General features: G+C 45.1%; 1 protein-coding gene across 9 annotated transcripts in view; it reads right to left on the bottom strand.

Moving 5' to 3' along the window:
- The window catches only part of PAK1 (p21 (RAC1) activated kinase 1), a 73,567-nt gene that overhangs the window by 8,232 nt on the left and 47,771 nt on the right, over positions 1-17,564 (bottom strand). For all 9 annotated transcript variants that reach the window (XM_055802300.1, XM_055802304.1, XM_055802296.1 and 6 more), the window contains 8 exons: positions 17,075-17,175; positions 15,498-15,645; positions 14,334-14,371; positions 12,316-12,432; positions 11,821-11,995; positions 8,501-8,564; positions 7,490-7,538; positions 4,811-4,923 (listed from right to left, as the gene is read on the bottom strand). In XM_055802300.1, coding sequence (XP_055658275.1) covers positions 4,811-4,923; positions 7,490-7,538; positions 8,501-8,564; positions 11,821-11,995; positions 12,316-12,432; positions 14,334-14,371; positions 15,498-15,645; positions 17,075-17,175 — 805 coding nt within the window. The remainder of the gene's footprint in view (positions 1-4,810; positions 4,924-7,489; positions 7,539-8,500; positions 8,565-11,820; positions 11,996-12,315; positions 12,433-14,333; positions 14,372-15,497; positions 15,646-17,074; positions 17,176-17,564) is intronic.

Below are 17,564 nucleotides of genomic sequence, written 5' to 3'. Positions count from 1 at the left end.
ACAAACCCAAACCACCCACCACTTCTGCCTTTTTGGGCCCACCTGGAAAAACATCAACACAATCTTCCATGACAGACACATCAGGATGACACAATCCCAAAGGAAGGAATCATCAGCTTGTAAACTTGAAAACCCACCTTCTCAGCATATCCTCCCATTTATGAAGTGAGTGGACAAACGAGTCAAGAGACAGGGCAGAGGATCTAATGAAAAGCTTCTGCTGGCATTAGAGTTCATCAAGCAGGTGTTTGCTTTGCTCTGAAACACAGATCCTACTGAAAAATAATGAATTTGCTAGCGGCCAAAGGCAGAAAGCAGGGCAGGTTCTGGGGAACAATTAGCTAGAAAGCAACAGCGAAGGAGAAAGAAGTTATTAAGCCCAACTTGGCATGGAAAGCAGACAGAGATGTGTGAGACATCACAGGAGCAGGCATGGGGTGGGCTTTGGCCCCCACAGGGCACACCGACAACACCCAGCTGATAAAAAACCTCCCCAAAAGTGAGAATCGTCTGGGCTCCACCTGTATGACAGAAGCGTTGGTTATGGAGAGCTTTTAACAGCAGAGACAAAGATGGTATCTCTGTTTGGTGACACTGAAGACCACACAAGGAGATAAGAGTGGGGAGTTTCCTTCAGGACACAGAGCCCAAAGGCGCAGGGCTACGCTCCCAGAGCCGACAGGTCTCCAGCTCCACTATGGAACAGAAGGGGATGCACAGGCGGTCTTCCCCCTGGCATCACAGACCCCAGCAAAAGCAGTATCACCTGCACAGCAGCCCCTTGGAGAGAGGGAGGAGCAGCAGAACTGCTTTCAGAGTCAACTCTGTGGATCATCTGCCTTCTAATAACGGGCTCTGAAAGCTGCTCCATCCAACACCCTTCCTTCTTGGCCCAAAGCTGTTGCTACTTCTTCATCACTTCTGCCAGGCTCTCTCCAGATTTTACCAGAGCCCTCTCAAGAAACCAGTCACCGTGGACATCACACCACTTCCCTTCATTGCCGGCAGCACCCTCTGCCGCCCAAATCCACTTGACTCCAAGGATGGGGGCAGAATGGGCTCCACTGCTCCACACGACAATCTCAGGTGGCACATGCTGGGAGCAAGCTGGTATCTCTCCACAGCCAAAAGGGATGGAGAGAGCCAAGAACCACACTGTGAACCAAAGCTGTGCCACGAGCAGCCAAAGGCATGTGCCAAGCCCCAGACACCTCAATAATTGATAGATTTGACATAACACGCAGGGAGGTAGAATTAACGGTGGCTCCCCGCCAACTGCCACCAGACAAATGTCATTTCAGAAGACAGGGTGGTACCGTCTCAGGGATCTTTTCGCTCTCTTGCTGCAGCAGATGTCTATTTTAGTCACTGAGCTGCCTACTGGAGGTGTGACTCAAAACCATGTTCTCAGCAGTTCTGGAGATACCACCAGGAAGTCCATACGCCTACGTGCTGCTTTCCATATGATGTCAGGCATAGTACGGTGTTGCACCTTGTCACCTACAGCCACCTTCCAAAACAAGGCTGGCAGCAAAAACAAGCTGATGCAAGTCTTTGAGGAAGAAGAAACTGATCCACAGCTTCTTCTCTTCATTCATCTGCAAGAGCAGGTAATGTCTGCTCCTGTAAGGTGTTCCTCAGCTCCCACTTAGATACCTTAGGAAGGTGTCCACCAAGCCCCTCCTATCACAAACACACACCAGTCAGTCATAGTCCTTTCTTATTGATAAACTTCATAAACTTTGGTTTTGCCCAGAAGTGCAAGATCATTTGTTACAGATTTCTGCACGAGTAACATGACTCCAACGTGCAGACACAAAGTTAGCCTGGAAAGAAATCCGTGTTTTCTTGTAGCACGACTGTCACCCATCTTCAGCTTTATTCACTGACCTTGCAGCCCTAGCTGAGTTTGGGGTTGGGTGAGGGTAGCAGTGGCTACCACTTCAAGTGAGGATTTGTGGGTTTTATTAGGTTAAGGAGAGTTCTTCAGAAAGAAAGAATTCGAAGGGCAGGAGTTTGCTTCGCCTGACACTGGGCACCCGACGCCTCTGTTTAGATGGCTGAGTTTGGAAACAGGGCTCTAACGCAGCAGAAAGAAACTGGCACCTCCAGAAGGTAATTCAGTGCAAGTGGCTGCTTCTCTGCACAGGATACTAAATTCAGCTCCTAAGTACAGCTAAATTAGGCCACGTCACTATCTCAAATGTCACAGCACACCTTTGTGCAATGCTGGCCGCTTACACTGCAGCAGAAAAGCTGTCTTAACCACAAGCAAGTAGGCCATGCAGGTAAGAGAGGATAAAGCAAGGAAACCCTTGCACAAGAGCAGGAGCTGAGGCAAAGAGAAGCAAGACAGCTGCTTTATACCGATGACTACCTTGCAGCTCACATCAAGGACCCAGAAGGGGAAACACTGTTGAAAACAGAACCACAAAAAAGAAACCAGGTCCCACAGCAGCAGGCGCATCCTTCCTCGTAGCTCCTTCTGTGACGGCAGTAGGCAGAAGCCAGCAAGTGGCAAACAAGTATCAGATTTATGCAGCACTGAGGAAGTGAAGAGGCACATGATGCCAGGCAGGAGGGACACAGCTCCCCAGCAACAGCATCCTGCAGTGTTGTTTTATTGATATATCAATATATACCACTGAAGTGGCATAATCGACACAGGAACCCCCCTGTTCATCCTAGTTGCCGCTCCGTCCATTTGCAGCACTCAAACAAAAGCTAATCCCTTTGAAAAAGATTAGTAAGAGAGTGTGGAGGACAAAAGCAGCGACTTTGGTTGTGGGAAGTTTGACCGAGACAGCAAGACGCGGGCAGCTACCCTACAGGTGGGATGTACTGGCTAGAAAGGCAAGCGCATGTACTCAGGGATGCTCCTCTAATGAGAAAAACGTCTCTCGAAGTTTTGCTGAAACAAAGCCTCTAACCAGCCAGGAGAAATAAACAGTTTCAGTCCAGACACAAGTCTTAGATCTTCTTTACCACTTGTTTCATTTTACACAGGTAATATCCTTCTGCTCTTTGCCTGCCCAGCATCACTCCCCTGTGCACACACTCCCTTCCACAAAGTTTCAGGAGCAGACTTGCTGTCCCTTCAACAAAGCAGCTCTTTACAGCTACGCGTAGGACAAACTACCATATAAATTCAGCATCACAGCCGATGCTGCAGTATAGGAGAAGTACTTTTCTATGGACAAGACATTAAAAGCCTTTAAAGAAACCTGTTAAAGAAACAGCTGATAAGATTTTGGTATACACACAGAGCAAACAAGTGTGCAGATAGTCTCTCAGATTTCCAAAAGAGATTCTAGGTCACATCCCTCCATAGCATCTTCCAAAAAACCCAAAAACAACAAAAAAAAAGAAAAAGAAAAAAAAAGAGCTGCCAAGATTAAAGCCTGCAGCTCACCCTATCTAGGCACTCTTTACCCTATGATAAGCCAAACTTTTAGCTCATCAGGACTAGATTCTAACGTTCAGCACAGCAGACTGAAAATCCTGCTGCAGCTCAACTGAAACTAGCTGTATCTTTAACGTAAGGCTTGACACAAGGCACCCATGTTATGTCGATGGTGAATTCAAGCCACCATGCAATGCTTTTTGCCTGTTGGGCTTTCAGTATGCCCCAGATTTCAACGTTGACAGCTTGTGACTGTCTCCTGGAACTCACATAGGGGAGATGCAAGAATGTCTTGCACTTCCAAAGGCAGCTCCCTTCCCCCAAAGAAGCACATTTTACCAGTTGCTCTTTCCAAAGCAGTCAGCCTCCAAACAGCTGATGATGGTGGCACTGCTACCATCACCCTTATGTACGAGCATTAACACCCTGCAGGGAAGAGCTCTCACAGCCATGTTTGTTTGCACACTTGGGACATTTTACTGCCTTGTGCTATACTGACCAGAATTTTCACGGCTACATATGTTTATTTAAAAAATAGTTTACATGCAGCACAGCAGCCACTGTGCTGCTTGCGTTTGCTCTGTTATTGTCATAGTCCAAGGGACATCAGCTCAAGAACAAGCAGAGCAGGTCTGTACGAAGGTAAGTTGTTAGGCGCTGCTCCTGCGGTAAGGAAAAGCAGGGATTCAAGGAGCAGCTGTCCCATATGGGCGTAACATACCCAAGGCTGAGCAGAAGTGCCACGGCACATGTATGAGCCCACAAAGCCCAGCTCCGAGCAAGGAATAACCCTGTGCCCTCTGTCTTCCGAAGAGTTATGTACTAGGTGTCCTTTCCTCCCTTATTCACACCCACAAGTAAGCAGCCTCGTTTGGTTATGTGTTGCATGTCATTCACCCTTGTCGCTGTTCTGCTACTGTGCAAAAACCCTCAGTGGATGGTCACAGGGACGAGATTACCATCGCACTCTGGCAGAAGTTTGCTCCTCCGCAAGCAGAATGTCAGCATGGCTCAGCAGAAGCGGAACGATGAGGAAGAGAAAAGCAAACACAAATAACACAGTTCAAATTACTTCTGTGTCTCCTCTAGTGGCAGGAAGGAAACTGTTCATTGTCTCAAATTTGGCAAAGGAGAGCGCTGAAAAAGGGAGTCCCGTCAGCACACTGCTACTAATGCCTTGGCTGCCAACATCTCTAAAGAGAGCCTACGTACCCCATTAATGCCAATTCAGACACTTGTTTCTCCTTGGATATGGAGGGAGACCACCAAGCCACCCACCCCCCAACACTGCATTAAGCAACCCAAGGTTGTCCTATACCTGCGTTAAGCTGAAAGAGGATCTCTTAAGACAGTGACAAGGAAGTGTTTTCCAGAGTCCCTTCATGAACTCTTCAAATCATGACATACCTGTCCAAGTAGTTGACAATGTTGGGGTTTTTGTTTTCCCTCATCACAAGGATTTCATTAATAATCAGTTCTTTTTTGGGCTGCTGCTGCAAATTCATCTGTTTGATTGCAACCTGCAGTGAAGAAAGACCAAGTAAATTATTATTGCAACAGTCCCCCAGAAAGCAGCCAGTACCATGTAGATTAGTTTAGTCCCACATTCATGTGAAGTGGGAAAACACTTTTTCAGCACAGGTTGCTCAGCCATTTACTAACTCTGTGAGTTCCTGCAGCCAGTCCATTTCAACACATATTGGAAGATACCTCATGCCCAAAAGTACGAGGGGAGTTACTATTTTCATACTGGACCTTTATGTCACAGTTGGATAGCAGTCTCCATCTACAGCTTCTTGGTAACAAGTAGTATAGACCCTAGTATGGACAAATACGTCAAAAACATTTTATTTCTTAAAGGAATCTTGTTCATTTTGTTTTGGATTGGATGTTTCTGGAAGTTCTTTAGTGTTTTTTTGCTGCTCCCCTGCAAATTCCTGCTTCTAGAAATCTACAGCAGGTTCGCCATGCATGGAGGGGATAAATAACGTAGCCTAAGCTTAGTACTTCAAGGTGGTAATTCTGTTTCTTTCTGTCACAGCAAGACCTGGGGGAAAGAAGCAACAATTTTTAGATAAAAAGCTGAAAACAAGTGCATTGGATTCAGCTTTATCCCCAGACATAAGGGATATGCCCTGTTAAGGGCAACAGGGATGGATTTGCTAGTTGTAGCCCTTTGGCTTAGTAGCTTTCCGTCTGCTTCGGGATACCTACTCGGCATGTACATATACAGAAAGCAGGAGGGTACAACATGTTTTCAACTCTTACCGGTACTTCGTGAGACCACCTGGCCCTCAGAGAAGCCTTCAGATTGGTAAGACTACTCAGCACAGCAGGAGGCAGAAACACTTCCATAGATGCTACAGCTCAACTCTTATTTGGTACAATATTTAGGCAAAGGGAATGAAAAGTAATTATATCTTTACAAAACTGCTCCTTGCAGAGAAAGAGGCCTAGGCAAATGGATCGGAGCCAGTAACTCCAGCTCACAAAAGCAAGGATTAAAAGAAACAAGCCACAGAGTGCCAATATAGACAGATACAATTAGCATTTTGGTAGTATAGCAGGGGAGACGATAGAAAAATCCCAACACATGAGAAGGCAACAACAGACAGACACTATGCTGTTTTCCCACAGTATTCACAAGGGCTGCCAAACAGCACTTAAAGAAGACAAAAACGCAAATGCCGTGCTGCTCTTTGCGCTAGACCAGAGAGGAGAATGAAAGATGGAGAGGGAAGGCATCTGATGCAGAGAAAGAAATCCCAGGCCATTACTGAAAGAGCTCCAAAGAGGCTCCTGTACCTCCTCACTCCTGTTCAGAGGTAGGTCCACTGTCCACGCCCATACAGGGGCATTTTCCCTATCTAAGACTGTCCCGTGCATTAGGATACAAAATAAACAGCTGCGGGTATACTGGAGCCATCATCAGTGAAAAGCTTCCTAACCCTGGGAGCTGCCCAAGGGGTTATAGTGCAAAATAAAGGAGTTTCCCTCCAGTGCTTCCAAACTGTGTTGCCGTTCACCGAGCTCCTGAGGTGCAAGGATTGGTAGCAGCACGGTTCACAGAAAGGAACATGCCAACAGCATGCCTAGGTTACAGCAACCCCAAGTGCAAATTTAAAAAAACAAGGCCTGATCACACTAGTGTAATGGGAATGATTTAAAAGTCTGTTGTAATAAAGTGTTCAAATATTCACCGGGGAGTCCCTGAAGTGGTCGATAAAGCAAGCAGAAAACCGAGAAAGGAATTCCTCCTCCTAAAAAATTTCTCATTGCTTCAAAACAAATGTGATGCCTCTCCCTCAGAGGCTGCAATTAAACTGTATTAATTCTTCCAGAATGGAAAAGGGGGTGAAGGAGTTTCAGCAAAAAGCACAATTATGAAATTTCCTGGCGGATAATCCTGACATTGTACAAATGCTAAGCAGATACGCGTCATGCATTGCTGCAGACTTCCATAAATATGTTTGGAATAATGCATACACTCTCCTCTTTAAAAATCCCCCACCTAGCAATGATGGTTTCCACAGATGCTGCATATCCGTCACTACTAGTTCATCATGCACGCAGGCAATACGCAGGGCACCTCTCAGTATTCGGGGCTGAGAGGGGTTGCACACAGGCAGATAGACATTCCTTGTCTCTCAATTCAAGGGCGGAAAGCAAGTGGGCAAAGAGTGGGAGAGGAATTATTTCTATGCAAGTCAACTAGTACAAGTGTAGGAAGCAAAGGAGCAGAGGGCATATAAAAGAGTTTAAGTGGGGACAGGCAGGAGTCTTGGGGATGAAGAAGTACACTTCTGCTGAGGAACCATCCAGTCTGAACATTTGCTTCTAGCCTTTGTGGTCACAGAAGGATTCTTTACACACATGAAATTATTCAGGAATCAAAACCTCGGAAATCATCTTATCCAGTTCTCTGCTCAGACCACTCAACCACGCCTCATTAGCAAGTAAATAAATACCTCATTTAAAGTAAGATGTCATGAACCCCTGAAAGACAGTCTTTATTTTGTAGCATCAACCTGAACTTTTAGGGACACAATCCAAAATCCACTGCTGTAGTATTCTGGCAGCACTTACCTCCTGTCCTGTAGCTACATCCATCGCTGTGTAAACTGTACCTGAGGCTCTAAACAAAAACAAAAAAACAACAAAAAATCAACAAAACCTGACATTTATTAGTGCCTTATAGCAGACTGAGAGCTTAACACATGCCCCTTCCCACCTGTCTCTCTGAAGTGCTCTCAGTCCCATTCCTTTTCATGCAATAATTCCAGTGGTAAATACTGTCTGAAATATTGCTGAGCCAAGATTGCTGTTGGAGCAAAAGCCACAGAATTTATAGGGAACAAAGCCCCTAATAAGGGACACTGTGGTCATCCAAACTCCTCCTGCTAAACCAGCAATGTAGCACAGCTTGTAGGACCGTGAGCTGATCCCATTTAAACTGGCATGACTGCACTGACCTGGCTTGCATGCTGCCCAGCATCGTTACAGAGCAGATAGGATCAGCTGAAGTAAACAAATGTGGCATTTGTAGTGAGGGAAACGGGAGCCTGAGCCTCAGCACACGAAGCTGACAGCAGATCTCAGTGATCTGCACTGATCTGCCCCCCTACAGCCTCTCCCACAGCCCCTGCTTCCCCCTACCCTGCCAAGAGGCGCACACCACCACATCGAGGAGAGTTGATTCACAAAGCAAATCTGCAATTTGAAGATTGTCTTGCACACTGAAAACGAGCAGTTCCTTCCCTGCTTGCTGCTATATTTAGCAACCTGATCATCTAATGACATATTTTCATATATTAACACAGAATTGCACAAAAAAAACCCTCCAGTCCCTGTGACTCAAGGCTTTGCCAGGAAGGGGAGAAGAGCTGGGCGGGTGGAACCCACCAAAACAACAATAAAATAAAAACAAATTAAAAAAAGGCAAAAAAACCCACCAAAAGAAAACAAAAAAACAACCAACCAAAATAAACTCTCCAAAGCATCACCAACAGCTTTTCCAGCAAGCTAACTTAGCCTGGTTTCAGCATTTCCTTCTTAGCCTAAGGAAAGTTATAGGACGGAGAAGACTCGTATACTAACCCTTGTCCAATCTTCTCAAAACATGTGTACTTCTTTTTTGGATCGCCCACACTCACAATACTTCCTACAAAAGAAAAAAAAATACCCAAGAGGATGTTATGTTATAAGTACTTTTTTTTTGTACAGCTGTAAGAACCAACTGTACTTTAGGAGCAGCCCCGTGGCTGCAGCAGGCTCTGCCGAGCCTCGCAAACCGCTGCGTCAGCCATCCAGAGGCACACAACCACCAGGGATGTCCTCAGTTATTTACACACATACCAGCTGTGGCATTCCCCTTTCCCAGGTATTTTCCTTCAGAAATGGTGAAACACAGACATTAAACATGTTTAATCTTCACTAGCAGCCAGCGACTGCACACGGCTAGGAAGAAGATGGGGACATATGGCCCTCACGCAGATAATACAACTATTTGCTGGAAACCTGCAACTTAAAAGTCACCCCTCAGCTTCAACCCGCTGGGTGATACAAGATGTCCCTACACTGCAATGCCCTCTGAATTTGGAGGCCAGGACCTCATTCACCTTAGAGCCATCAGCCTGTTGCAAATCTAGCCAAAGATTTCCTTATACCACAACAATTTCTGGCAGAAAAAAGTATTCGTGACATATCTGTCCTGGCACGACCTATTACTGACCCAACGACTGGGTTGCAAGACTGAGGAGGGAAGCTGGAGAGACACTTCAGAGTCAAACCTCCCCTGGCCTGGGCAATGCTGAGCTGCTCTTCTAGGAATGCAGAAGTCAGTTTTAGCAGCAGTTCCCAGGCGACTGCAGCATTGCTGTGGTTTTGGAGAGCAACCCGAGGCAATCTCAGCTCCTTCTCCCCTAACGTGGCTGTTCAGCCAGAAGAAAGCACATTACTGCATCCCTCAGAGGGAAAAACCACTTTGCCTGGTGTTCTGAAGCACAGGGCAGCGAGGGGCTGCTCAGGCTCAAGGTGGATTTGGTACCCACGAGGAACGCAATGTTTTCTGTAGGAGGGGAGGGAGCTCTCAGCGCAACAGCAGGCGGCGGGCAGGCTGCATGGATGCGCTAGAGTCCTGCAAACAGCACAGCGAGTTGCCAAGGGTAAACTGGAAAAGCATCACTGAAGCTCAACGCTCCCTCAAACATTAACTGCTAACTCCTAACACCCCTTACAACAGGCAGGAATGACACCCTTTGTAGGCTGAAGAAATCGGAGCCAACAATTCCTGGAGCTCAGCTGGGAGCGAGTCTCCCCTCTGACAGCACCAGGGTGGCCAACAGGACCAAGGGATGCAGAGCTGCATCCCAGCTGGTGTTTGCAAGTCACTCGAGCTGCCAAGACATGGTGCTGCTTTCACAGGGGTCTAGGGCTGAGCCAAAACAGATGCATCTTGGCAAGGAAACTGCTCGTGGTCATTAGGCCAAGAAATCCAGTAGCGAGCAGGGTAGGAGCAGCCTATTTTCAGACACCGCTGGAGAGCAGCCAAACCCACAGGGTTTAGAGCAGACAGAGGTAAAGGAAGGGAATACGGCCCATGTTTGGAGAGGAGGGTGGGAAGAGAAATCTGACTACATAAAACCCACCGTGCAATTACGGAAGCAACGCTGTCTGCCCTGAGGACAAGTATTTCTGGACAAATGTTCGTAAACCTTCCCTCAAAGCCTAGCACAGGCTACAAGTTCAGACTGCAAGACAGCCAAGTGCTTCCCAAGGCAGTGACAGGAGCGAGTGCTGCAGTGACAGAGGCAGTTGCCAGTCTTGCCCTGTTTAATGCTCTCATCTGTAAAATGGAGTAATGTTTCCTACCTTCCAAAAAGTCAGGCAAGGATTCATTAATGTCTGCGCCAATGCTGTGTTAACGCTAGGAGGTGAAGATTTACCAGCTTCCTTTTAAGCTTTGCACGACTTCAGTATGTGCAAATACATGTAACGCTTTAAGATTTTAGTCATTTTATTCACATGTCAAACCAAAACATGAAAAAGTTGCATGCCTTTGCACAACTCATCAGTTTACAACAGGATTAAAACTTCACTGCATGTTTCTGACTAGCCCACATCTAAAAGCTGACTCCTAACAGCAGTCACTGAAGTTCAAACCTACCCCCCACCCCCCATATGTTTGTCATGAAACCCCACAATGCCAAAGAATCAGCTCAGCACTGAATACCACTTGCTGGAGCAAGCAAGGTATCAGAAGGCATATCTGCCTCCCAGCTCTCCTAAGAGTACCTCTTGCGTTTCTCTTCATTACAGGAGCGTATTTGTATTAGAATAGCACTTCTTTCCTGCCCAGAGTCCCTGCTTGCCCTACCGGGTCACAAAAATGGCTTGAATCCTTAATGGTACAAAGGTCTCGCTAATTAAGTGGGTGAAGTCGCTGCTTTGAAACAATGTGTATGAGTTTTCCAATAGCGGTTACAGTGAACATGGCATCAATTCAATTTAGGCTTTATGTAGAGGAATGAGGTACTCGGGTGCTTTTTTTTTTTTTTTTTTTTTTTTAAAGCTACACCCTCAGATTAAATTTTCCCTCATCTTGCTACTAGCCTTGGCTTCCTAAAATACTGACCTTTAGGGTTATCCCCTCAGCCAAGACCAGCCTGACCGCAGCGGTGCTAACACAATTTACATCAACTGACAAGCAAGGCATGTATGTAATTAATACAGGATTAGACTTCAAAGAATTAGAAAGGCTCTACCCTAATAAAAACTGGCCCAGGCTGAGGATCAATCAAAAAACAACCAATTGCACAGAACAGCTGGGTCAGCTGTTGGATATGCCACAGCACAACCCAAAAATACCAGGCAGCAGAAGAGCGCTTGAACTGAAGGTAGGGACTGTTAAAGACACTAGGACACAACAGAGAGACACAATAATTTTTTCTCAGAAACAACCACTAATTTGGGTACCCACAACGTTAAGGCACTTTAAAATAACCAAGTCACTTTACACCGTGGTACTGTGGAAAGTGAATCTGGGGATGCATTCATTTTTCTCTCCATCTTTAAGACAGTTTATGTCTAACATTGTAATATAATCATCCACCACCCTGAGCTACATAATATCACGATGCAGAACAATCTCAGACTAAATAGTTAAGATGATGTTACTTGTTCGGGGCTTGTTTTGTAACTCCCTAGGGATTTCACTTGGCATCACAGGTGCTCGGCTTACATTTATGCTCTCTCCTCCTTCACGTCTGCCCCCAATTTTGGCACACAGTCACAAGGCAATGCCTTCAGTAAGGGAACTCAAAATGGGAATGTCAAAACATTTCAGCTTATTAAGATCTTGGGAAATCAACACAGCAGGACCAGGAATTTAATTAAAGAAAAAAAAAATAGGGACATACTTAATTTTTCCAAGATCTCTTCATCTGACATTTTTGGCTTTTTCTTTTGTTTCTCCGTGTTCCTGACCAGCATGTCAGACGCTGTTGTGCTGTTTTCCGAAGGAGAAGAAATAGGAGAGGTGGCCACATCTCTGGTAGGAGGAGGAATAGGATCTATCACAGAGCGGGTGTATATCTAATTTTGTTGAGAAAAAGGTGCAAGTCAGGTGAAGACTTAAACACTTCTATTCATCTTGTTACTGTTGCTGTCAGGGATGTGTTTCTATAGCTACTTTGTTAACAATTAATGTCACCAAGCAAAGGCGCTCTGGTCCCCCCACCCCAAACAGGCAGGCAATAACACAGAGGTGCTCTGCCAGAAGGAATGGCTCCCACCTCCTCCCTCTTGCTCCCCAGAAGGGCTCAGCACCATGCCCTGAAGCGTGCATGAGGGGTCACGGTCAAGACCCGAGTGTGACTGCAGCAGCAGGGGCTGAAAGAAGTATTTCTGCTCACAGATTTTGTGTGTTCAGGTCGTGGAGCTATCACTGGGGGTGGGGCTGCATCATCTTCATCATCTTCATCTTCAGACACTGAGGGCACTGCAGGGGTCTCCGAGACAGCCTTCACATTCTGCACGTGGTTACAGAAAGAGCAAAAATAAAAACTCAGTTGCTTGTTGTGAACAAAATCACAAACATTGGATTGAGCTCTTAAGAGTGGCTGCACTGAAGTGCATGCAGACAAAGAGCAATCAGAACAGGCGAGCGAGTAACAATATCTGAAAAATTCAAACCCCAAAGATCCTGAGCCTTGGTGGGAAATGGAGGTGCAGTCCAGCGCTGCCTGATGCAACCGTTCAGACAGTGCTTGTCATCTGCCCATGTGATGGCAATCCTCTTCCTAAGGACCCACCTGGGCGCTCTCGCTGCCTTCCCAACACCCACACGGCAGACGCAGCAATTCCAGGGCCACCATCTGTGTTTGGAAATATCTGTCCCTATTTATGTTCCCTCTTTCGTTTTGCTGCTTGCTTCAAACCCTGATCATGCAGACTGGAAATTTTAGTCTTTAAATGTTTTATTTCCGATCAAAACAACATTTTCTCTAAAAGCTGGGAGGTCAAGTTAACATCAGCTTTGGTACTGTGACTGAGAACTAAGTAATGAGAGATTCTGGCCGTAAAGTCTGGAAACGTCTTTTCAAATCCTTTCAAAATTGCTTACAGAGAGAAAACTTTATGGAAAATAGGAGCAAGGATTTTTTATTATTTGTTAAAAGTATCTGGATATTTTTGCAATACTGTAGTTAGAAATCGAAGTCACTTTTAACCTTTTAAATTTGAAACTGGATTTGAACTTCATGGCATCCTTTATGGTATAAACATTTCAAAATAAACTTCCTCAACCTGACAGACCAGTTCTGCTTGTGCATCATCAGTTCCCCAAGAGTGGCAGGAGGAAAAAAAAAAAATTAAAGTGAAGTTTTTTCCTTCTAGAGGGGCAAAGCAACACAGTATTTCACTGAACCTAAAATACTTGAAGTCACCAGGACCCTGATATACAATTGCTAAAGTGCACTTGACATAATGCAAAAGCTTAGCCTCTTAAAAGCAACAAGAAAAACCACCTGTGTACTGGGAATTCCCTGAATTTCCCCAAAATTAAAGGTTACCCAGTGTCTTTCAAAAACATCAGGCTCTCTCAGTAGACTGGCAAGTACTGTTTTTTTCAGTTTTTACTTTAAAATCTAACAGCCTCAGATATTCTAAACTCCTGAGGACTGATGTACTATGACATGTAATAATGAACAACGGCAGAAACGTTCTCCTTTTCGGAGAGAGTCTGAAGCAGTCAGATCTGGATATGCTGCCTCTGGAGGGAAGCAGAACAAGCCAACTCTAGATAATGGCACAGCAGTAAGAAAACAAGAGATGAAGGAATTGTGGGGGTTTATGAATCATCTTAAATTTAAAGTTTTGTTTCTTCCATTTCACACACACATACAGAAACATACTGTCTCTCCTAAAAGAGCAAAACGGGAGTAATGCCTGCCCTGGTAAGGACAGAATAAAGGTCAAGCAGAGAGGAGGACAACCTTTTATTTCTTTTTCTACTTGTGATTAGTTTGGTTAATCAACAATAATCAACATTAGTTTGGGACAATCAGACCTTGAAGGTTAGTAATTAAACTTTTTTTATATTACAGACGTTTACAGAGACATAAAACCTGAGAGCAGAGTGATTATCAAATTCTAAGTTCAGTAACAGATCGACTTCTATGAAAAAAAAACAAACCACCAAATTATTTTATTCATTAATTCACTAATTTCTATTAGCTAACAAAAGCTACTTCTGCCTACGTAATTCTCCTACAGTTGCAAATAAAGTGAAAGGAGCATGCCTGTTTTTATAAACACGTATGCACTATACAAATATATAATGTTCCGATTTTAAAACACTACACAAACGAAAAGTTCACACGCAAGATTTTAAATCCCCAAGCTCGAGGCAGAACGTGAGTATAAGGCTTACCAACGTATTTGATGAATTGTAATCCTCTGTCGATTTATCTGTAAAAGACAGAAAGTAATGCCATTATGAACTGTAAACGCAGCAGCAGCGGGGAGAGGAGAAAGGGACAAGATCCCTTCGGAAGGGGCAGGAAAAAGGGCTGCTCCTAAACCTAGGCATTACCGTCAGCTCCCCAGAACAAGCTGACACCCAGCAGATACGGGAATAGAGGGTAAAAGAATTGTGCAGACAAATGCAGCTGGCCCAAATCCCTGCTGCAGGAGGGTGGAATCTCTGAGAGCAACACCTGAATGAAGACTGTCCTCCATCCATATATACAAAATATTTTCAGTGGGTTAAATACCAACAGAGGCACTGTAGCTAGCCCAAGACCTGCAAGATGTTCCAGTCTCAGCCACCTAAACTTCCTGAAATAGCAACATAGGACCCCACAAGCCAACCCGTGGGGTTTTGTTGGACTCTCCAGGCCCATATGGGGAAGATTTGTGCTTTTATTCCTGCCTGGAGCCTTCCTAATTAATCCCAGTTCTGGTGACATGGCTCTGTCCTCTTAAAAGAGCCAAAGCAGGGGTTAATATTTAGAAAGGGAAGGAGTTACAGTTGAAAGGGAAAAGGAGTGGTGAGCAATGGTTGCAGGAATCATCCAGTGAGCAGGTACTCCATACCAAGAAGGCACAAAACCTCAGCAGCTTTGATTTTTAGAGGAATCCAGCCAGCAGTTATCAGGCATTAACAACTGAGACATATTCCTCAATCATGGCACGTGGGAACAGAAAGACCCTCACCCCGAGCATGCACGAAGCAACATCCACAGCCATGCTGGAAACTGAAACTAGCGCAAAATTTAGCTGCCTGTTTTCTTTAGGGTTTTCATCACTGGGATCGCAACACCAACACTCTGGGATCTGCCTTCCAGGTGCTGACTGTAAGTTTCAGAAAACCAATGTGTTTTGGGGATTCAGCTAATTGATTGACCTCTTTTGCAGCTATGCTGGGCATCAGGATGAACATTTCACAGGAAGAGGGGTGCTTGAGCAGCCAGAGAAATTCATTCACATCTTGCTTGAAAAGACAGATCTACTTAATCATTAAACGAAAGAATCCCCACATGCAATGATAATGGAAAGCTGGACAAAGCAGCTGCATGACACAATCACCACGTACCTGTGAAACTCATGTACTTCTGGCTGTTGGAGATCTTCTTGGAGTTGTAAAATTCCAACACGTCCAGCACTGCCTGGGGATTCTTCTTCTGCTCCGACTTGGTGATGTTGGAAGTCTGCAGCAAACGCGCCCATTGCTCTGGCATTCCCTGTGGGGACACATACCTCGTTAGCCCACAGCTAGCCTACCGTAGCTCATAGCACACACAGCCACAGCTGCAGTCCTGCCACAGTTCCTGGAGTTATGCTGTGCTGCGAGGGAAATGGGGAGAAAAGAGGACAGGAGAGGAGAGGAAAGGAAAGGAAAGGAAGAGACGGTGGGTCACTACCTTCCCAGCCACTGCCTGTGTTACAAGTCACTTGTTCCTTACGTGGACATGCAAATGCCACTCTGCTCATGGGGCTCTGGGTGAGTCCCAGGTCCCTGGAAAACCAAAAGGCAAAAACCAGACAGGAGCAGACCCAAATGCTGCAGCTCGGGAATAGCCTCAAGCAAGAAAAAAACAAAAAAAAACACCTTCATCCATAGATATACGTACATTTATATATCCAAGAAAGACCACAGAAGTAGCACACAGTGTATAGCATCTAGCACAACAGACACGCAACATCATTTGAGTCTTGTTGCAGTCCTAGAGTTCTTTGGTAATAGTGGTTTGGTGCCTGTTGTAACCACAGCTGGGAAAGCAGAGGTGTTAACTTCACGTATGAAGCTCAGAATTCCGTTACAGGGACAATCATTTCAGCCAGAAAATAAATACACCTGGAGTACAACCAGACTCGTGCCTTTCATCGCCAGCAAGAATAACAGTCTGTGTAGATGAAGTGGCAAGTGACTTGGATCCTTTATCAATAAAGTTTCTCTCCTTGTCCAAAAGGAGGGCTGGATACAGCACTGAGGTAGTGCCCCACTGGTACATCTAGGCTAACTCGGGCAAGTCTAGAGACTGAAATGCAAAACACAACTGTACACATGATTCAGGTTAGGGGAGCAAAGCCCCTGAAAAGCAGCGTATTAAAGAAAGGTCAAAACAGCTTGCTCACAAACAACTGCTGCTGCTATGAAATACTATCTCACAATCAAGAATAATAATATGATTAATTAAAACCCTTGTCTTCATAGTACTTTGCATGCCAGATGCTTTTATGCTTTTTTTTTTTTTAATTGACATTTAGCCTCAAGACAGCACATACATATTCTGTCATAAGTAGTTATGCACAGCTGTGTCTGCCCTAAAGGGGAACTCTTGGTGGACACAGACTACGCTGTAAACCTAATCCAGCTCTAGAAGAGGAGGGGAGGGGAAGGGTGGAGAGATAAACCATGTTTTGGTGTCCATATCACCGAAAAAATGGGAAAGGAAAAGTTTGCTGGCAGCCCAGCTCCCGGGATGTGCCAAGTTTGACAGTCTTTCAGCAGGAACGAGTGGGTAACCTCTGCAGATGTGTTTCAAAAGAGAGCAAAATAGATGATGGTAATAGCCTTTCCAGCATTACTATATAAAAGATTAATGGGTCTTGGCTCCTCCCAGCAATAAGCCAAACCACAGAGTTCTCTCTTCCTCCAGATTCACTTACTGTGAATTCTCCCGTGACTGCATCAAACCCCACATGAATCGTGTGTTCGAAGTCTGAAGGGAGGGAGATCTCCGGCCGCTCTTTCTCTTTCTTTTTATTGGCTGGAAGAGACAATAACAACAAAATCCATAAATCCATCAAGAAATAAAATCTCCCCAATAAGTTCAAGTTCACCTACCCAACGGCATGCCCCTTTTGCTAGTCACAGGATTTCGATCTAAGGCAGACAAACTGCAAATTTAAAAAATTTGTTACTTAAGAGCAGCCACAGCAAGTGGACAACAGAAATAAAAGTCCTGTAACGCAGGACAAGGATAAGACAAGGAAACTGATATTTTGGGTACCTCAAATATCAACTGGTAGGGCTAGACTCAACAGTACAAGAGCTATTTACCTAAAATATTCACTCGAACTTATGAAGGTCTGAGTCAAAAGCACTACAGTGGCAGTAAGTGGAAGCCATGCAATTTTGAACACATTTTTTAATTCA

The sequence above is a fragment of the Falco peregrinus genome, chromosome 4 (assembly GCF_023634155.1).
Source record: "Falco peregrinus isolate bFalPer1 chromosome 4, bFalPer1.pri, whole genome shotgun sequence".
NCBI lineage: Eukaryota > Metazoa > Chordata > Aves > Falconiformes > Falconidae > Falco > Falco peregrinus.
This window is presented reverse-complemented; position numbering and strand designations above follow the sequence as displayed.